The sequence below is a fragment of the Sciurus carolinensis genome, chromosome 3 (assembly GCF_902686445.1).
Source record: "Sciurus carolinensis chromosome 3, mSciCar1.2, whole genome shotgun sequence".
In the NCBI taxonomy this organism is placed as follows: Eukaryota; Metazoa; Chordata; class Mammalia; order Rodentia; family Sciuridae; genus Sciurus; species Sciurus carolinensis.
The window spans coordinates 122,576,621-122,599,018 of NC_062215.1; the positions used below are offsets into that span (position 1 = coordinate 122,576,621).

Below are 22,398 nucleotides of genomic sequence, written 5' to 3' on the forward strand. Positions count from 1 at the left end.
AGAAAGCCTGTCACAACTTTGGCAGATACAGAAGGCAATCGGTAGTGGGATACCTTAGTCACAGAGCACTTCTTGCAGTGGTTACTGTGCTGTATTCGTGTAAACTCCAGAAAGCTAAGGTGACCTTATTAGGTATTGTAAGAAACTAGCCGTACCAATCAAATTCCATCCTCTAAGAGATTAAGACATATAAATTTTCTTAAATAAATGTTAGTAATGTAGTCATATCCTATTTCCATTTTAGCAATCCTGGAAGAATAGAACACATGGATTTACTTTCTGCTATTGAATTCTTTGTAAAATTACACAAGGTTATACTGATGTAATGTTGAAAATATTAATAGGTCTTTTTTTCTTCTTGTATGAAAAGGAATGCACTATTTACATATGGAGGCTCCTGTCAAGGTGATTCACAGAGATCTCAAGTCAAGAAATGGTAATGTAGTCAAATGCTTTTTTTACACATTTTATTATAGATTACATGCACTTGTATGTAGAAATAAGGATCATGCTTCATATATCTTTTGTGATCTGTTGTTTGACTTACCACTGATACTGTGAAAATTTTTCCACTATTAATAAATACTAAAATTCTCTATATTGTTTGAGGAGGCTGCACAGTGTTCCACTGTATGAATATAGCACAGTCGGAATGAGAACAATTTGGATTGTTTACATTTTTTCTATGATAAGAAAGTTTGGTTTAATACCTTCCAGCCAAATTTTTCAACACATCCTTAATTATTTCCCTGGTGTCATTTCCTAAAAGAGGTATTGCTGGGTCAAAGTGTGTAGTCATGTATTTTTAGTTTTCTATTTTTACATGGTTCTCTGCACTAGCATTTTTGAGTTCTGTTTCTGTTACTTCTTCATTGTATGTTATATTTTTATGTCACCCATGCCAATATTACCTGGAGTAGTGCCCAAAAATGATCAGTATGCTTAGGAGTTTGGAAATAAAGGCCTTTATTTCCCTTCTTTTCTTCTGTACTTTCTATAGTCTATTTATGATTGTATGTTTTATATTTTGGAGAGTGAACATTTCAAAATAACTTGCAGGATTAGACATTACCTTCAAGTAGGAATGGTAACAGTGCTTCTTCCATTACATCACTTCAAAGTTATGGGAGAAGGGCAGTAGGGTTATTTAGCTTTAGCAGAACTAGCATCAGAGTTTGCTACCTTAAAAAAGTAGCAGAGAACATCAGAGTTTGCTTCTTTAAAAAAAAAATCTTGCTATCAATTACATATTTTGATGACTTCCAAGCAACTTGCAGTAAGGAAGAGAATTATTTATTTTAGAAAATCTTTAGGTCAGTGCAGCAGAAATGAGTGTTTGATAGTAGTGTGATCCTCAGAATGGGTAGTGATAGCAAGTAGAGGAGGAGGTCCAGGGAATGAGGCAGGTCTGTTTGCCCATACTTAGGACTGTGAGGTGTGTCTGGCAGGGGTGGGAGAGATGGGGAGGAAGGGAAATTGTTGGCAGCTGCCACTCATCAGGAGTCCAGGTGGAACTCCCAACCTTGCCCTGCCAGCTGACTCTGCCTGACTACCTTGCCCCTCTTCTAAGTCATCACTTATCCTTTGACTCATCTTAGAAGCTTACTGGAACTAAACATTCTTGATACATAGATGACTGATAGGAAAATCATTAGGGAATAAACTAGAATCTATTAGGAAGTATCAGAGTTTTATGACTGCAAGTTTTCAGTTCATGCTCAGAATTTCAATTTAAACAAGTTATTTGATTTCAATATATTCTAAATCTTCCACAAGAGAATAGATTAACTAATTTGTGGGTTTGTCTATGCTATCATTATGAAGACCATATAACAATGGAGAATGTTAACATTTCTTAAAATTATAATCTGTAATAGTTACTCGATAGGAGCACAAAACTCACATTGAAAGAATAGAGACTCAATTTTTTGCCTTTTTTCCCCTGGGAAAAGGAACAAGAATTTCAGTTTCTATGTTACATATTTTTATAATGGTATTTTTAAAAGCATTTGTTAATCTTACAATGAGATAAAGTAGTAGAGATATTTTCAAAAACAACTGAATATAATATTAGCAATATTTACATTTTTATTTGCAAAAGTTTGTAGCACACATGTAATACCATGTTTACCCCAAGGCTGTTTCTACATATGAGGTCATTCAAAGATTATTTTCTCCACTTATTAAAATCATTAGTAGCAGCTAATAAAACTCCATACTGATCATCTACTATGCTCAAGGCATTGAGTGACTAGTGACTTACAAAGAAATACCAGAAGTAGTTCTTCAGGCCTCTGTCCTTGGGCTTCTCTCCTCTTATGGTCTCCCACTCCCACTTACACATTAACACCCCCTTACAGATCTCAACTTCAGAACTGTCTGCTTATTAGACATCTGTGTGGACATTGTACATGACCCTAAATGTATTTTGTCCAAATTAATCTTTTCATCTTCTCCTTCAACCCTGAAAGACCATTCCTGCATCCCTCTGCAGTGAGTGGCAGTACAGTTGCCCAAGCCGGAGGTTAAATAAAACGGAATTAGTCGTTTGAATCCAGAGCTCCTGTTCTAACCATTCAGCTGTTTTACTCCTTTATCTGATTTCATCTTGAATCATCCTCCTCTATATTCAGCTATTCATCCAGCCTCACTGCTCCTGTGTCCTGAGTATTTTTTCTTCCTTCTTTTTTTTACTTTAAAAATCAGAGCATTATAGTTAATCATAACAGCTGGTTTCATCCCAACAAGTCATACATGCATGGAATTCAATTTCAGTTCACATTCTTACCCCTTTCCTTCCTCTCCTTCTGCTCTCCTTTCTCTTTCCTTGACTCTATCTTGATCTTCCTTTGACTCATCTATTAATTTATTTCTGATTGATTCTCTCTACTTATATATAAAGATGAAACTGTTGTATTTGCTGGTAAATGGTTGGAAATGGAGAACATTGTGCTAACAGAAATATGTCAGTCTCAGAAAATCAGGGATTCAATTAGGGTTAAATCTCTCATATGTGGAAGCTAGAGCAAAATAAGGGAAAGGAGGAGGAGGGGAGGATCGGCTACCATAAAGACAGAAGGAAGATCAGTTGAGTAGAAGAAGATCATGAGGGAGGGAGGAGGGACAGGAAAAGAGGAGAAATGCAGAATGAATTTTTAAAATCATGCTACGTGCATGTATAAATATACCACAGGGAATTTCACCTTTATGTCCTTAGTGTTTCTTGACTCACTCTGTTTCTTTCCAGTCCTTTTTTACAGCATTAGCACTGGCATCCTCATCTGTCTCTTGGGCCACAACCTCTTGCATGCCACAGCACCCACTTTACCTCTGATTCTCTTCTTTAACACTGTCTGCCCCCTGCACATTTGCTCGTTTCCTTCCTTCACTTAAAATTCTCTGTTGGCTTTCCGTTTCTCACAAGGGCTCTTCTTAACTTGACTCTACCTCCCAGATTTGCCATGCCTTTTCTTTTGCTCCTGAAGTTTTGCACAGGTTCTTTCTGTCCAGAAAACTGCTTTCCTCCTCCAGCACTCCTCATTTCTGGTTAGTGCCTATATTTATAGGTCTTTGTGTAAGCATCATTTCTTCCTGGAAATTTCATCTGACCTCTGAAGACTTAGCTATCCCTGTGAGTTGGGTCTACAATACTCTCTCTGTCTCATGGATTTTTTCCCACTTTATTGTAGCTAGTTACTTGTCTCTCTGATTAGACCATAAACTCCAGCAGAGCTGAGACAGTGCCAGTCTCATTCACCTTCCTGTTATAGAACTTATACATGACTGTTGCCAGAGTAGATATTCAGCAAATTGTTAAATGAATGGATGTATGAATACGTAAATAAATGAACATTGTCTCTGCATTTAAGAAAATTATTTTTCAAATTACAAATGGTCAACAAATATATGAAAAAATGTTCAACACCCTTAGCAAACAGGGAGTTGTAAATCAAAACTACACTGAAATTTCATCTCACCCCACTCAGAATGGCAATCATCAAGAATACAAATAACAATAATTACTGGTGAGGATATGGGGGAAAAGTTATACTTATAAACTTGTTGGTGGGACTGCAAATTAGTACAACCACTTTGGAAAGCAGCATGGAGATTCCTCCGAAGAATAGAAATGGAACCATCATGTGACCCAACTATCCCACTCCTTAGTATTTATCCAAAAGATAAAAAAAAAAAAAAAAAAAAAAAAAATCAACGTACTGTAGTGATACATGCATACCAGTGTTTATGGCAGCATAATCCATAATAGCAAAGTTGTGGAACCAGCCTAGGTGCCCCTCAGTAGATGAATGAATTAAAAAAATGTGGTACATATACAATGGAGTTCTACTCAGCCATAAAGAAGAATGAAATTATGTCATTTACTGGTAAATGGATGGAACAGTAAAACATCATGCTAAGTGAATATGCCAGACTCAGAAAGTCAAAGGTCATGTTCTCTCGTATATGCAAAAGCTAGAAAGAAAAAATTAATAAACAAAAGGGATCTTGCAAAAATAGAAGGGAGAATGATAGAGTAGAATGAGGACCAAGGGTGAGGGAGAAGGAAAGGCAAGGGGGAAGAGCTGGGGAATAAAGTTGACTAAGTTATGCCATGTGCATGTATGAATATATCACAGTGCATCCCAATTTTATATATAACTATAATGCACCAATTAAAAATAAATAGAAGGAAGATCAATAGAATAGAGAGGGATAGGGGACAAGGCCAGTATGGGGATTGAAATGGAGAAAATTATGTTCTATGCATTTATGAGTATGTCAAAGTAAACCTCACTATCAAACTATAATGCCATATAAGAGGAAATTAAAAAGAAAGAGAAAATTATTCTTCACTTGGGAGAAAGAACTATATATACCATAAAGTAATGATGCTAATGAATTTCCTCAGTATCATATTGGCTTTCAACCAGCAGAACCCAGGTTAAAATTTGGTTCTCCTAACTACTCTAATTTGGTGCCTTTTTTACTGGACAGTACTACATTTATATAAATCAAGTGTCTTAAAAGCCTTTTAAATCAGTACCTCATGGAATTAAACTTTTAATGTCAGCTCCCTTTTGCAAAATCATTAATGCAATAAATATTTTTATTTTACCTTTTGTAACATCAGATGAGAAGTTTGACCATACTGAAGCTAGAAATAGAAGGTTATGCTTTTTTCAGTAGAAGACAACTTAATAGGTAGATGACTGTCATACTTTATCTTTTTTTTTTTTTTTTTTTAGTTGTTATAGCTGCTGATGGAGTATTGAAGGTAGGACTCTTTCTTTTAATCACATTTTCTTTAACTTCAGATAATTCTCTTACTAGTCACTAAGTAGAAAGTTGATCCTGGTTCCTCTGTCCTCAGATCTGTGATTTTGGTGCCTCTCGGTTCCATAACCATACAACTCACATGTCCTTGGTGGGAACTTTCCCGTGGATGGCTCCAGAAGTTATACAAAGTCTACCTGTGTCTGAAACGTGTGACACTTATTCCTATGGTGTGGTGAGTTAATTTCTTGTTTCTGGTTTGCTAAAGGAAATGCAGAGAGCAAACAGCCTAGAGAAGAGAGACCCCATAATTGAACCTGGTGTTGTTTGAGCAGTATTGCTTTTTTTGGAGGAATGTCTGAAGCTGAGGCATGAGGAGAACACTTCCCAGTTGTTGCAATGTGTGCTTTTATCACTTTTATGCATCTGAATTATTTATCCTGTGTTGAGAAGAAATCAGCAGCACTTCCACGAGACAGATGGAACCTGAGTTATGTCAGTCGTTAGGCTCTCCTGCAGAGTGCTTATTTGCTAGGTGAAAGTACATCCAAAGACTATCTTTGGTATCCAGGGGAAATATGGATCATTTGGAACAGGACTTCCATATGATGGATTTCTCAAACAGTATAAAATCACCAATAGATCTGCCAAGTGAATTAATTAATAGAAAACTTTTGAGTGTCAACTATTAAACTGATTAGTGAGTTTCTAAAAGTACAGAAGAAAATGTACTTGGCACTTAGCAGATGTGTGCTGCAAGTGCTACAGAGTAGTAGTGACATTTGGAACAAGAATCTAAGGCATTACAGGAGAATGACAATAGAGCAACAAAGAATGGAAGTGAGGGTAAGGTGCTCAGGGATTAGAGACCACAGGAGGCAGCTGGTCAGGTAACAGGAGCTTCTGTAGGAGTGTGGAGAGGGATCTTCTGGAGGAAGAAGCCCAAGGTGGGAGTACTTCTTGCGGGAGATGGGAATTCATTAATTGCCTTTCTTTGAGAATAAGTGCTATATTCCTTTTAAGAAATCCCAAACAGTATTTGGAACTCCCTGTCTTTGCATCTCTTCTCCCTGTATTCATGTATGCTACCTCTCTGTACCATTACTTCTTAAAAGGACATTTTCATTATAATAGGAAAAGAAGACCAGTTTGGGCCCAAATCAGCATGCTTTTCTTCCTGAACTTGTGTGTACTCTCACTGAAGGTACTACTAACAGCATAAGAGGAGGTCAACATGGGCAAACGTGTTCCTTTTCTTTAATCAGTCTCTGGGTATTTACTGCTGGCTTCATTACACTTTGGTCTTTTTCAGTTGGCTAGATCTTTCTAAGTCATAATACAGCCTATGTACCAAATTACTTTAATAGAGATGAATTTTGTTGGCTATTGAAAAAAATCATTTCTAGAATGAAATGTGTGTTTTTGGCTGAAGGCTAGAATTTTAAAGGTTAAAAGACAACAGTAACATCAAACTAAATCTCCAATTCCTCTTAGTGTTTCTAAGAATGAAAACTATACACTATTATAGATAGTGATGAAATAATCCTCACTGAAAAAAGGGAAAAAAATAAAATAAAAGGAAAGTTCCAGAGGAGACTGGATTCTAAAATAGATCTGTGTCAAAGGTTACTATACCCTAATCATCATACTTTCCTCTTCTAAGGATTCTGAAAATGGGAATCTATTCTCTTATAAGGTTATGTTCCTTCATTTTTAAGCAAAATTTATTTTTTGAGTTAGGCACTATGCTGGACACCAACTTAGGGTAATTTAAATTGTATGTAGCCTACTCACTGGTACCAAAACAGAAAGTAACAAAACTTTTTTACAAAGGACTATGTAGTACATATTTTTGGCTTTGAGGGCCATTCATGGTCTCCGTTGCATAGTCCTCTTTATTTTTTTACAAACCCTTTAAACATGACAATCCTGCTCATTCATGTTCTTTAGCAGGCCATATTTTGCAGGCTCCTCTGTGGAACAAGTAGACTTGGAAAGATAAGCAACATGGTTCATCTGCAGCCTATTCCAGCTGACTGTTCAATAGCGATTCAACAGGAGGCCGGTTCTCACTCCTTTCATGTGCATGTGCCTATAAAAATATATAAACATATTTAGATGATCATGGTTTTTAAATTATTTTGCATAGTTACATGAATTAGAAGATTAGAGGTTCATTTTCTCACTCTACAAGCCCATGTGCAGTGCTTTTACTTTGAAAATTCTCTTCAAGTCTTAGAATTTCCCTGTTAGAAATTTTTGACATAAAGATATAAGTTATTCTCATATTATTAGTTATTCATAATATTATTTGACTTATGAAAACAAAGCCCATGCTACCTTCTCTCAAAGCCTTTCAGTTGCCAGGCCTCTGATGTGAATGCACCTATCACCCACCAGCTTTTCATTAGTTGAAGTATAGCCTTTTTTCCAGGAACAAAGTTTAAATGCCTTTTTGCACATAAACCATAAAAATTGTCAAGAGGTGACTTTGGTTTACAGAGCTTGGGATCATTACAGTCCCTGTCATACCTTGACCACTTCTCTCAAGCACAGTCTTAGTCTACCTTTCTGCAGCTGCAGGTGTTCAGTTTGTTTCATTAAAATCTTTCACTCAGGTGACTGGGCTCCACTTTCCAGAAGGGCTTGTGTGGATCTCTTTGTGGATTAACCCTTCTATGTACTTGTTTACTGGCCCTACCTTTGCTTGGTTTGATTTGGTTTTGAGGGAGGAATTTAACAAATGCTTATCAAGCCATTCTGTCAAGTAGTTTAACTTACTCCAACCAGTGGTACCCTCCCTGGGTTGCTCGACTTTTGCATGCCAGATGTCACTCCACAGAACCTCTTGGTCCCTACCATGTGACAGTATCAGTATCAATCCACATTCATATTGGAACCTTCCCTTAACTAGGGGGAACAGAAATGCCTCCTTAGGGACTGTTTTAAAACAGCTTTTGTTATTTGTCTCTCTTGAAGTTAGAGAGGTTTGTGCAGGATACTGGTTTGCCTCATGCAGAGAACTCCCATCAACAGAATTCCATTCAGGAAAATGTACAAATACTAATTTAACTATAAATAAGAATTCAGGATTGTATTTAATTCTGACCCCTTCTCATTCTGTTCGTTCTAAATAAACATCATTAGTGAAAGAAGAAATATAGACATGCTTTCCCAGAACCCTTTGGCTTAAACAATTGCACAATTTTTTTTTTTTTTTCATGAAGGAAGCATTATGGGTTCAAAGTAGAAATTACATCAAAGAGCAGGAGAGGACAGTTGTTAAGGTTGGGGCCATGTTAGTTTTGGACTTGCGTGGTTCACAAACTTTGAAAATAGTACCTATCTAGGAAAACAATGTGATTTAGAAATTTTTGATGTCCTTTTAAAAAGAGGTACATAGCTAGGACTCATTTGTCAGCAGGAGCATCTGTTTGCATAACACATCCCATAGTTCATTAACAGCTTCTTCTGTTGATTGAAACCTCCCCCTTCTGCACAGCAGTCACATGCAGATGCACAGAGAAGAGTTGTCCTTTATTGAAACCTTAAAAATGCAATGTAGTTTTACTTTTGGTTTTTAATTTTTTTCTATCAGAATTTAGCCTCTAATAACTCTCAAAAATACTAGCCCTCCCCAGATTCATAAACTTGTGTTGTTTCTTAACGCATGGCAAAACTAACTAGCTTTGTATGGCCTTAAAACAAATGTGCCCCCAATGCCAGAAATGGATCTTGTGATCTTTGTTTCTAAGCTGATAAACATAGCGAGGCAGGCAGTTGTTTCTCTCTCCATTGATGAAAGGAGATGTTTCTACCCTCTTATGATAACTTCTCTTGAAGGACTAAACCGGAAAGTACGTTTGATATGTAATCCACAAGAAAAGAAAAAGCTTCAGAAAAGCATTGAAAAATATAAGCCTTCTGAGAACACAAGGTCTCACCACCCTGTAAAAACAAAGCCATCCTAATGACAATGCAGAAAGGATTAGCTTCCATGGGGCTTCTCAGCCAAAACCAGCTTTGAAAACAGTAGCTCAAGAGACAGCCTCTCTGCCATGCTTGTCTGTGAGCCCTGTTCCAGAACCAGCTAGGCTCAGGTAATGGCTTTTTATTGTTTGTAAGAGAAAAGGCAGGAGAAGTCCACAGCCTCATCCAAGTTTCTGTTCCTAAACTGAAAATAGAAATTTTCCTGTGAGCATAGTTGAAGTGTAAGGATGTCCCAATATACAATGAGTTGGAAAATATTTTTAAGGTGAAAGATCACGATAATATTTGGCCTGCATCCTCCCGACTGGTATTTTAAGGCATCATTTAATATATTTTTAAACCTCCAAGTGACTTCCTCAGCATAGTTAGTTTTTTGTGCCAAATGCCATTTTGTTGAGTGTAGGAAAAGCCGTCCTGTCTCATACCACCTACTTTTTTGGTACATTCCCAAATATGAAGAATTAATAAAAGGAAATCATGAGATGTGCTGATACTGGAATCAAACTGAAGACCCTGTTTGGGCTTCAGAACGTGGTGGTTCACAGCAGTTCACTCTGCCGTCTCCAGTTTTACACCCATAAAGTGCCAACATCAGCTATGGTTGCTTGTCCATGACACCAAGAGAGAGTGAAATGACTGTCCTATTTTTTCGGAGTTAGAGCTCTTATAGAAGTATAACTTGGATCTTACTAGATTTAGGACATTTCCAGCAGAGTATTTTGAAATAAGGAATGAAGAATATATAGCACTGTGATAGTTTTCTCACTCTTGGTGTTGCATTTTACCTTGCAAAATCCAGTTTGTGTGTGTATGTATATGTGTGTGTGTGTGTGTGTGTACTCATATGTATGCACGCATGTGTGGGTATGTAAGGTGTGTGCAGGCCGAACTAAGAAAGGAGGGGGTGCAAGACTGCTCATCTGAACATTTTGGGATCTGGAGCAATGGATTTATTTGAGGCTGACTCCCTGTTCCCATTCTCCTTAGGAATACCAAATTCATTAACTTACTTGCTCCTCATATCCTTCCCCCTCTCATCCCCAACACCAGTGGAGTGGTAATTGTGGTGAATTGAGGGGCTTCATTTCCTGCCAGCTCTCTCGCTGCCACCCCCCATCCCCGGTGCAGGCGGACTGTCAGGGTGATTGCATACCTGTGCTGGCTCCCACCCTTCCTTCCTTACAGCCACCACTAGAATTGTCCCCTTCTGGGATGCCCCTTACCTTTTCCTAATCACTTGTGTGACTCAAATAGAATTATTCAGTAGCTCTTCTAAAGAAGTACCTTACACACTTGATTAAAAGCCCAAAGAGGCTTCACTGGATTTTTTTCTCCTGCTTGAGCAGCATCTGCCAATTTCCCTGATTTTCCTGCTAATTATCTTCATATTAGCCAGCATTCGTTTAACATGTTGTGGCTCGAATGAGACTAAGCACCGGCTGAGGAAATAGTGAATGTACAGCTAAAGGTTTGTAGGTTTGTCCTAATAGAGCACTCGTCCTTTATATTCTGATTTTAAATGGGCTTTTGTGTTTTGAATGAGGGAAATCTAAACCTAAACTACTGAATACTCTCCTCACTCACTGCTGCCGTGGCTGCATACCTACAGTGTGGCACGTTGCACCCTGTTGAGCACTGCAGATTCTGCTTCCCTAGAATTACCTGGGATTAGAGTTTGACCTTTGGAATAGGACAGCAAGTTCATATTCTGGCTCAGCCACTTAATAGCTGAGTATCTTTGGGCAAGTTTGCTTAACTTTCTAAATCCTAGTTTCCTCACCTAGAAAATGAGGATAATATCCAACTTACAAGATTGACAATGAACCTTGAACGTAGTAAGCACTCAATAAACGACAGTGGTTGTTATTATTATGCTTATTATTGATAAAATTTGAGTTGATTTTGTACTTTATAAAGTATTGGTAGACTCAAATTTTGGATGTACATTTGTTTAAACAGAGAAAATAACTGTGTTTCCAAATCTTCATTATTCACTGTTTAGAGAAACCAAATTCAACAACTTTTCTAGCACCAGTTTTCTTACTTTGGGCATTGCAGGTCAGATTTATTCACTGTACTGATCTCAAGGATTGTGTAAGATGAATACACATATAAATGCACATATACACACTCAGCTTATATGTGTCTACAATGTTATTACATTTTAGAATATGGTATTATAAATTATAGGTAGCTGAGACTGGATCCTTTAGACTGCCTCATTTTGAGAGAAAACTGTCCAAAACACAAAATCTAAATGTTATAATTTTGCATATATTTCCCATTGTGGTGTAGATAGGTTTGCCCATGATTTAGATTGTGGGCTCAGGTTTTGTTTTGTTTTTTAATGAGACCATTATTGAACTTTTGAAAAACATAGTTGAATTTCTATTTATTATCTTATACAGAAATGCATCAGAAATTGAAGGTAGGAAAAGTTTTAACTTTTTGTAACAAACATAAAATCTAATCTGTGGGAATATGTGAAAATTCTAGTAACTCGTGAGATTAACTCAAATCACTCAGGCCCATTAATTTCATAAAATTTTATGAAATTAAGTGTGGCTCTATATAGTCTAACTTCTCAACTAAGTTTCTTTATAAAAAAAAAAAAAAGAACATTGAAAGTATATAATACATGAAAGAAGTCCTATGCATCAATATATATTTTGTCCAAGTTTCTACAGATGGGGTTGGTTGTGTCTGGTAATTGGATACAATTAAATATTAGATAAAGTTTCAGTAATATACCAAAAATATAAAGTACAAGAATAAAATTCCATTTTCTTTTTGTTCCAGGTTCTCTGGGAGATGCTAACAAGGGAGGTCCCCTTTAAAGGTTTGGAAGGATTACAAGTAGCTTGGCTTGTAGTGGAAAAAAACGAGGTAAGACTACGTTTCTCCATTCAGGTACATAGATCAGAAAACAGTATTGGGGTTTTGCAAAAGACTTTTTCATCTTCTTCAAATTGAAAGTAAGTTCACGCTTATGGAAAGATTAGCAGTAGGAGCTAACACAAAGGGTCAAAGTGATGTTATTCCTCATGAATGGACCCTTTACATCTAATTGTTGCAGCTTCACGTCGTGATGCTGTAGATCAAAAATTGTACAAGTACTGTACTAGTTTCTCAGTCTCAATTGTAAAACCTAGGGGTTTGTTCTTAGTGATGAAAGAAGCCATTGCGTCCAAGGTAGGGGAACAGTTTAACTCCATCTCCTGCGTTTAGGACATCTTTTTTACTGGCCGGGAGTTGATATATCTGTAAGAGACCTTCAGCTACTTCAACTTACCTCTCCCAGCAGGAGTCACTATAGTACAAGAAACTGTCGCTTAGATGAGAATTTCAAAAATAAAAGAAGAAAAAATAGTTTCAAAAAAGGGAAAAATTACAGTTTTGCCACCTACGTTGAACACTACATTGAAGATGAGCTCCTCACTGGAATTGGCGAGGCAGTGGCATAACTGTTCGCTTCTTCATGCAGAGCCTTTCCATTTCAAAAGAACTTCAGTGGCGTAAACACCGTTTGTGCTGTGTCCCCAGCCTCGCTTTTCTTCTTCCCACAAATTGAGGCTTTCAGTTAGTTGGACCTATGAGCCTACATCAGAGAACATGGCACATTCATATCAAAGAGAGCAACTACATTTTGAAAGGTTTAAAATTGTGCCTGAAACGCAGAGCCATGGAAATTCTCAGCATAAGGATGAAGCATCCAATATCAAGGTATTATAAGAACTTAGATCACGTAATGGAAGCATGCAGTTGTCTTTGCAAGGTTGAAACAACTTTATTTCACAAGACTTCTTCATTTCCCAATCTTATCTGTGCCCTCCACAATGGTAAGAGTGCAGCCTTAAGATAAAATAATTTTCCAAACAGTAAATATATAAAAAGATCCCCTTTTTAATGCTTTAAAAGAATTAGAGTGATCTGCTTCCCATGTGAGTGCAGGAAAAAGCTGGATTAATCAAAAAGCTGCTATTGACTAGGAGAAACCAAGTTTCCTTCTTTTAGGTCACATAATCCAGAGTTACCTTATTAATTTGTCCTCCTGATTCATTGGGGATGGATGAAATGATGATGATAGCTGAACTTGAGGGGAGAGAGCTGCCTGTTTAAGAAATGAAAGGAGTTGTGTGCAAGAGTGTGCCTTGCTTATGGTTTCACAGGAGCTGCTCAGTTTTAATTAAATGTGATAGCAATTCCCAGTGTGCAGTTAAGACAGACCTCACACACAGGAGAACTGATGTTTTTAGGATATGAGAGTCCACTTATTTCTGTTCTGTTTCTTTTGCCAATGAGATGATTAGATGTTTGGTTCAGGGCTTACAAATGAAAAGTGAAGAGCATTATTGACCTTCTGTTGACTCTAGAGCAGAGCACCCGTGTGATCTCTCCCACTGCCCTGCACTGAGATAAGTCAGGAGAAAGGGTATTTGAAGCTAACTGGACAATCCAGATACGCTTAAGACAGAATAATTAATATTTTAAAATATAAAATTTATCTCAAGAATGGCAGAATAGGACAGAATGAATCAAACAACACTACCCTATGTAAATTTATGATTACACAAATGGTATGCCTTTACGCCATATACAGAGAAACAACATGTATCCCATTTGTTTACAATAAAAAAAAAAAAAAGAATGGCAGAATAGGGGTAAATCTAATCTAAAGTATTTTTAAAACATTGAATATCAAAAGCTGAAGAGAAGGGTTGGCAATCACTCATGCAAGACCTTCAAAGCATCTTTAGCATTGTACTCCAGGACGCAGCCTCCCCTCCATCCAAAGAGCACACCATTTAGCCGAGGTCTGTCCTGACGATCAGCTCATGATGTGTGGAGACCTCCATACTGCATGTATTAAAAATAGCAGCAAGTGGAAAGAAACCACATATGATGTGAGTTCTCTCAACTTTCTAATGAATTCAAGTAAAATTTGGTATTATAGAAATACTTATCTGCTGTTCTCATTCTGCATAGTACTTATTTGTCAAAAATATGGAAATTAAGTTTAAATACAATTTCCATTGTCATTCAAGAAGGTATGTGCTTCCCACCTCATAAATGGAGGCACCTGTGTGCAAAACAGATTCTCTTGACATAGCATCAAGGTAATTCCCAAGGATTGATTTCATTTGGTAACAAAATCAAGACTTAAAGAAATATAACTTACAAAGTCTTTTCTGTTTCTAATTATTTTATTTTACTGCTGAGTACCTTTGGTTATTGGGTTGAAAAAAGTAACTATTTTTAACAGACCTCATTTAAATAAAGAACAATGTGTTTAAACCATCAAGGAGAAATTTTAAGTGTGATCTAGTCACCTATAATGTCTATATTCAATTATTAGAGTTGCTTTTCTTCTTAACTTTTATTTTGAAATAATTATAGACTTACAGGGATTGTAAAAATATTGCAAAGAATCATCCCCATCACCTGGCTCCTCCCACTGCTGGTATGTTACACAGCTATAGGACAGAATCAGAATCAGGGAACTGAGACTGGCACATTTCTCTTACCTAGAGGCAAGACCTGATTCAGTCTCACCATTTAGGACTGCTTTTTGTACCTATAGGAAATCGGTACTTTCTAAAAATATATCTGATGATCTCTGCTTCTAAACTTCTAAATGAAGGACTTTAAACCATCTTTTTTTCCTGATATTAAATCTTACTAAGGCTAGATGCATAAAGCCCTGCTGAACTTACAAAGGGAACAATGAACTCTTATAGAAGGCCTGACTTTTTTTTTTTTTTTTTTTTTGGTGGTGGTGCTGGGGATTGAACCCAGGGCCTTGTGCTTGCCAGGCAAGCACTCTACCAACTGAGCTATATCTCCTGCCAAAAAGCCTGACTTTAAGACAGCATTACAAAGGAGCTTTTAAATTTACAGATGAGTATATTTGCTATAGCCTTTTCCATGAAACTGCATCAGTGGACATTCAGAATGTTCTGGGCAGCATAATTACTACACTTATAAATATTTAGATTCTTATGTAAAATGTGTTTTGTTCTAAGTAGAAAAGCAATTTGATTAATGTAGAAAACTTCATGAAATAATTCACTACTCTTGACCATACTTTGGAAAGATAAAAACTTGACCTAAAAAATAATTTTTACATCTTAAGCAGAATATGGTGCCAAAAAGGATATGATCTTTTAAAAATGCAATGACTAATTGAGCAATTGGGAAGTATTTTAATTTTAAATTTGAATCTTTATTTTAAAATATTTAAATTTTAAGCAGCACTACAAACCTAGTGCTAATATCTAGTTAATCCAGAATGTTTTAATGCGTTAGGAATGCCCATAGTTATGTAATCAGGACCTGAATGCTTTGGATTCTATTTTAAAGTACTTTTTAATGCACTAAAATAATCCCTTACATAAAGTGTCTGAGTCTAGATTTAACTGATATTTGACCATGTCAGATTATTTTAAATGATTGTGGGTTTTTGTGTGCTGTGTTAGATGATGTGTCAAAAAAGTTTTTCAATATAGATATATGACAGAAATGATCATCCGTATTCAACCAGTTCACATTTCAGTTCATGGAAAAATATTGAAGCAAGGTTATATTGAAAAGTGTTAATTGACCTTTTCCAAAAACTCATTATTTTTAGTTACATATGGAGTACATTCAGTTGCATAAGTGCAATTATAGTCTGTTTTTAGTAGTTTACCTCTCTCAACCATCTTATATTAAAAAAACACTTGATTTTCCTTTTGATGCAAGTCAACATTATAGTAAAATAATAATACAGTTTAATACTACTTGCTCTAATCTGTGAGAGCATTAAGACGTTTAAAAGTACTTAGCTTAACCTTTAATTTGGAGGTTTGTTTTTTCATTGTATTTTGTTTTGAGATTATCCATAATTCTAAATGTAGATTTGTCAGCTTTCTTGCCAAGACAGCTATTTTTCTAGTTTTACACATAACTTCCCCCAAATCCAACAGATTTCAATTTTAAGTTTTCTCTTCATAAATTTCTTTGGCAGGGCTGGGGAATAAATCTTAGGACTTTCTAGGACAGCAGTTCTCAACTCCATCACACCCAGTGCTCTCTTTATAACAACTCTACTAACATCCCACACACCTCTGAAAGGAAATTCAGAGGAACACAACATCTACACACATAATATTTTAAGTCAATATAGAGTTGTAATACAAAGGAGAAATAACTGAAATACATATTGCAGTGTACAAATGCACAGGCATGACCATACTAGAGGAACTAACTAATGGGACAATTTTAGGTGCTTGCACCTGTGGGTAACTAGAATTCAACAGCTACAAATGCAGTCCCAAAGAGTCAGATTGTATTAATGACTCCAAGTACCAAGAGCAGCACTGCTCTTGGTGAGAGTCTTCAAAAATCTTGATAAAGTTATGAATTATGCAAAAATCAATCTGCCTTTGATTTATTTTATTGGGTAGATATGTTCTTGGAAAGTTTGGGGTGTTTTGAAACTGCTCCAAAAATATCTTGTTTATTTGTATATGGCATGTTCTATGAGAACACTACTGAAGAATGAGAGAATAGAATTGATGTTCACATGATAATTTGTGTTGTATCAGGACCTTACAGTGGATGAGTAGGACCAAAGCAAAACTATGAGTCATACATTCAGCATGTTTTACTTTCCAATGAGAAAATGCAGAGTTCTTAAAAATTATCTCTGTGATTTTCTGTGCCAACAATGTTTTCAGAGTTGTGCACCTCTTGCCAAAACTAAACTGGTTTCCTAGTTACCTGGCCCGTTTGCATATGTCATAAGTTGCTAATAAAAATATGGACTAAATCTGTGGTTTTAGATTTAGTGTCGAAGTTCCAACCTGCCCATCTCCAACTGTAGTTTCTTTTAGACTTGATCCTGTTTTATTGCATTTGTGCTGCTGAACATGACTTCTCCATCCAATACGATTCCTCTTTGAAGGAAAAGTGGGAGTCTTTAGAGATCGGATGATACAAATCTGAATGTAAATTCTCCCCTATAGTGTATTAATCCATGGAGCCTTCAAATTTTATATCTTGTTTATGCTCTCAAATTAGCTCTTTTAGGAGCCCTCTTCATATAGTCTTTTCTTACCTTAATGAGTAAATCCTATGTTTTGTTTTTTGTTTGTTTGTTTGTTTGTTTTACTTCTCTCTATTGTAGAGACTAACCATTCCAAGCAGTTGCCCCAGAAGTTTTGCTGATCTGTTACACCAGTGTTGGGAAGCCGACGCCAAGGTATATTTTTTGGTTGTTCAGTATTCTGAATTTTCACTTGTTTGTTTGGTTTTGAGTTTTTTAAACTTGGGTAATAAAAGCCATTACAAAGCAAAGTTGGACTGGTGTTTCTGTAAGCCCCAGGCTGACTGCTAAGGCCTTGTGTTGGCATCTGCTTATCTCGATCTCTAGAGACTCATTATTGACTCTTTTTTTTTATTATTATTGTATTTTTGGCATTCTTGACTCCATAAAAATAATTTTGTTCTTTCATTTTTAACCTTCAATAACCACTGCACCTTTATGTTATAAAAATGGCTAATATACCACAGTATGCCAAGGCACTGTTCCAAGCACTTTATGTATATTAACTTGCTTATTTCTCAGAATGTGTCTTTGAAATGGGTATTGTGATTACCCTCATCTTACACGTGAAGAACGGAGGCAAACAGAACAGAGGTTAAATAATGAGTCAAGGCCACACTGCTAGTATAAGATGGGACTGGTCATGAACCCGGCAGTTTGGCATGAAGCCCTGCTGTGTTGCCTGCCTAACCAGAGAGCAGGCACAAATAGCAATTCTAGAGAATGTTGGTACATCCTCCCTGTCCAGTTTTCAGGGATGTTTTTGAGTTATCACAATAGAGTTGGAAAAATTCCAAAACTCGGCCTTTCGGGTGGTTATCACATTTGAACATGAATAGCCTGTTTCCTTTCCCTGCAAAGATCATTTTAAAAGATTCTCACATACATACAGAAATATTTACAGATAAAATGATTGGCCAGTCTTGGATTTGCTTCAAAATGAGGTGAAGGCTAATGGATGCCGGTATAGGTTAAACCAGATTGGCCCTGGTAGTTGTTGAAGTTCAGTGATAGGACATGGAGGTTCAGTTTAGAATTTTCCATAGTAAAAAGTTAAAAAATAAAACTCTCACAGATTAGGCATTGGAATAAGAGAGCAATTACACTCAAGAAAGGAACAAAAATCTTCAAGTTCGCATTGGTGCCATTTTTCATGGAAATAGAGATATTACAACTGGCCTTTGAAATAGAGGCCTAAAAAAAAAGACTAAAAAGTTAAAGTTTCGTAATTTAAACCCAGTTTCATTCTGATATCCAGGAAGCATGAGTGATCACAACACAAAATCTGTTCTTTTACCACATGCTTCTTTAGTTTGAGTAGCTCAGAAACATTGGTGTGTATCCGACTGTTAGTGTGACACAGAATTCATGTTGATTCATGCAGAATGTTTTCCAGCACATTATTCCACACTGACAGCAAAATGTAACAATGCAGTCTGCAAGGCAGCCTGGTGCGTGAAGCGCTTTCACTCCATATCACCCCTCACCCTCCGACCCCCCCCAGCGTGGCGTGGCCTGGAAGACTTGTTGCTGGTTCTCCCCAGCCACAAGCATTTGACCTTTACCCTGGTATCCAGCAGTTTAATCTTTGCTTTCAGTCCTATTCAAAATTCCTTCACCTTTATTTTGTCCGAATGGAGTCCTATATTTACTTAGTATTATTTTATTAAATATTTTATTATGTTTTTAAACTGTACTAGTATTTCATTTAGGATAATTATTTTATTAGTACTCTATGACAAAGCTGCATGGGTTTTCAATGGTCTGCCCTCTCCTTGTTTAGGTCCTATTATTTTTTGTGCATGATTTTGCAGAATGTGAGGATTTTTTTTAAACATTAAGAGAAATGCTTAAGCTGGGCATGGTGGTGCACTCCTATAATCCCAGTGACTCGGGAGGCTGAGGCAGGAGGATCACAAGTTTAAACCCAGCTTCAGCACTTAACCAGGCCCTAAGCAACTCAGTGAGACTCTAATAAAATATGAAAAAGGGATGGGAATGTTGTTCAGTGGTTAAGCACCCCTGGGTTCAATCCCTGGTACCAAAAAAGAAAAAAAAAGAGAGAAATACCTGAACTTTGCAACTAATCCAGAAGATATTTGCAAACTTGCTTTAAAACATGTATTTGAACTATTTTAGTGGTATACTACCCTTCCCCTACTCCTCCTACTAGTTATATGTCCATTATAATGTATATAGTGATTTTGGTATGGTTTTCTCTCTAATATAAATAGAAATTTTGCCTGAAATTATTTGCATTAACTTAGATTACTGCATTTAGATCTGTATAGTTGTAATTATGTTTTAGTATGCAAAACAAGTTTGTAATTTCTTAATCGGAAATTTGGCACTACATTAATCAAAATTCTAAGAACATATGTTTATTGCACATTAATTAAATGATAGTATAAAAATCTCACACAAGGACATTAGGCCCAGTGTTGAAGCCATGAAGTTGGCATGTCTTTAACACGAAGTAAGTTGACCCTTCTTCAGGACCTTAAGAATCTAGTGTTCAGCTGTGTGAAGTACAAAGGAAATTTAAGATTGATCTTTATTTCCTAAATTCTTTTTTTAGAAAAAGGAAAAAGAAGGTTTATTGCTTTGCTAGCAAAGGAGAAACACAGGGGGACTCCTGTCCCAAAGGCTGTGATTCTGTCCATCAACAGGAACAGGGGACTTTTAAAGGGGGTGATCCAAAAGCTACATTCCATGTGTTTTCTGTTGTATTTCACTTGTTAATTTGGGAGATAGTCAATTCTGAGATCTTCTGGTACTATTCCCAAAGTCTGGATTACTTTGTGTCCTGACGTCTTATTCTGATCCAGCTTCTCCAAGCCTGCTGTGATGTATTTGATTGCACAGAGGCTGCAGCCCACATTCCCACCCTCTCATTGCTCATCTCCTCCAGATCTCCTCGCACACCTTCTTTTCCTGAGTGTGCTCTCTTCCTTCCTTCTTTCCCTGATGCTTTACTAGGGAGCCTTCCCTGGCTGCTCTGTTGTCCCAGCCCAGGCTTAGACTCAACTCCTATTCCAAAGCACAGTCTGGACTACTGCTCTGCCTTGTTTGGTGGTATTTTTTAAAGTATCTTTTTCTTCCTAAATGCATTGCAGACTCTATGAGGGGATAGAACTAATTCTTATGTATTTCCTGAAAACACTTTAATTCAGTTTAGTAAATTTGCTGTTGCCTGAAGAAGCTGGACCACAGCACATTTTCTGAGAGGCAAATTTATATTCTCTGGCTAGAAATATGTAGCAGTTAACCAGGAGTTGGTGCCAGTCCTGTGCACATATGGAGAGCTATAATTGGTCATTTCCAGTCCTAAATTTTTAGAGTATATCAACACCTAGATTAAAATGTTCACCCCACCTCTAGGGCTGGTATTCTTTTGTAATGAGGAGAGGGAAATGTATATAAAAGAAAGCTGGTATTAAGTAAATGTCAGGTCACTCTAGTGGCTTATGTCTGGTCACTCTAGTAGCTTATGCCAGGTACTCAAAATATTTTACTGAAGAAAAGAAAGAAGGGAAAGATGAATATTAATTTAAGTCTTAAAAGGACATTTCTAAATAAGGAAAAAGAATAGCTGAAGCTGTAAGTTTGATAAGAATACCTTGCCCTTTTATAATAGAAGATGTCAAGGGGTTAAAAGCATAACCCCTGGTTGTGTAGATTGCTTCCTGGTTGTGTGATGCTGGGCAGTTCAGACTTTTCTGAGACTAGTTCTCCTTATCTATAAAATGGAGATAACAAGTAGAAAAAAAATAAGTGTAGACGCTTAATAAATGTTCCTAGATGTAATATTTCAAAATAAAACCAAGTCTACATGATACCTTAAAGGTTCCTAAGCCCCCTGAGAGACTGTCCATGAGGTCCTTAGATCAAATGTATTATTATGTAACCAGAACACTCAAAGATATTACCATAAAATTCTACACTGTTGTGTTTTTCTTTCTCCTCCTCATCCTCCTCCTCTTCCTTTCTTCTTTCTCCTTCTTTTTTCTTTTTTGAGGCAGGGTCTCCCTGTGTTGCCCAGGGTGGGCTTAAGTGATCCTCCTACCTCGCCTCACGGGTAGCTGGGGCTGTAGGCTTGTGCCACCACACCGGGCTGGTGCTGCATTTTGAATGTTCACTCTGATCATTTCTGTCTGAGAGTAGATGCTAACTATAGATTTTTCTAGGAATGCTCGTCATCCAGCTACAAAAGAGCTTCACCTTAGAATCATTAAATATGGGGAGACATGTTTTTCTTTAAAAATTCATTAGCTCTTCCTGCTGCTTTTCCTTCCTAAATGAAAATCCTTATTTATTATGTAATTAATTCCTGTATAAACAAAACTTTTTTTTTTCTTTTAAAACATGACACATGGTGGGAGAAATTAGAGTGGAAACAAAGGTAAAGAAGACAAACAATATTTCTAAAATTTCCTCCTTAAGGCAGTTTTGTCTTTATTAGAAGACTTAATGTACATCAGTAACATTTAGCTACTACGCTCTCAAAACATAACTTACACATGCATGTGCACAGACATGTGCCCTTAGAAGAGAACAATAGCAGTGGAACTCAATAAATATTCCAGTATTATGTTTCTAAGAAATGAAAAAATTGCTTTGCTTAATAATGTAGGAAGTATTCAAGTCCCAAGAGCAAGCCACCTCAACATTGTTCCTTCTTGTTTTTATGCTCCTAAATTAAAATGCATGTTTTAATTGCTGCAACTGTAATTTGTTCAGAAATGGTATAATTATGAAGCCTGATGAAGAGAGAATATGCATCATCCTTTTATTATCTTTCTCCATTTTTGTTTTAACCTTTTGTTTCAACCTTGGCTAGAATCTAAAGAGAAAGACTAGTGTAGTTACTGCTCACTGAAGAAGTACACTTAACCACTGCTTTTTCAGTTTCTGCTGAACAGGATCTTACATTGTCCCAGCACTGAAGCTGGTTCTAATGTGAAATATATATTGAGAGCAATGACATCAAGATAGCTTTAAAATTGGGGTTCCTTCCCAACCAACTGAGTTGGGAAATTTTATTAGTC

General features: G+C 36.7%; 1 protein-coding gene and 1 non-coding gene across 5 annotated transcripts in view; one reads left to right on the forward strand and one right to left on the reverse strand.

Annotated features, from left to right (window-relative positions):
• Map3k20 (mitogen-activated protein kinase kinase kinase 20) overlaps window positions 1-22,398 on the forward strand; it is a 166,962-nt gene that overhangs the window by 88,880 nt on the left and 55,684 nt on the right. For all 4 annotated transcript variants that reach the window (XR_007107633.1, XM_047543294.1, XM_047543296.1 and 1 more), the window contains exons 5-9: window positions 371-436; window positions 5,247-5,275; window positions 5,372-5,509; window positions 12,064-12,150; window positions 17,432-17,506. Coding sequence is in view for 3 of the 4 variants with exons in the window: in XM_047543294.1 (XP_047399250.1) it covers window positions 371-436; window positions 5,247-5,275; window positions 5,372-5,509; window positions 12,064-12,150; window positions 17,432-17,506 (395 nt within the window). In the remaining variant the exon portion in view is untranslated. The remainder of the gene's footprint in view (window positions 1-370; window positions 437-5,246; window positions 5,276-5,371; window positions 5,510-12,063; window positions 12,151-17,431; window positions 17,507-22,398) is intronic.
• On the reverse strand, window positions 15,036-15,108 carry Trnaa-ggc (transfer RNA alanine (anticodon GGC)). The gene has a single exon. It is a non-coding gene; the product is annotated as a tRNA-Ala (tRNA).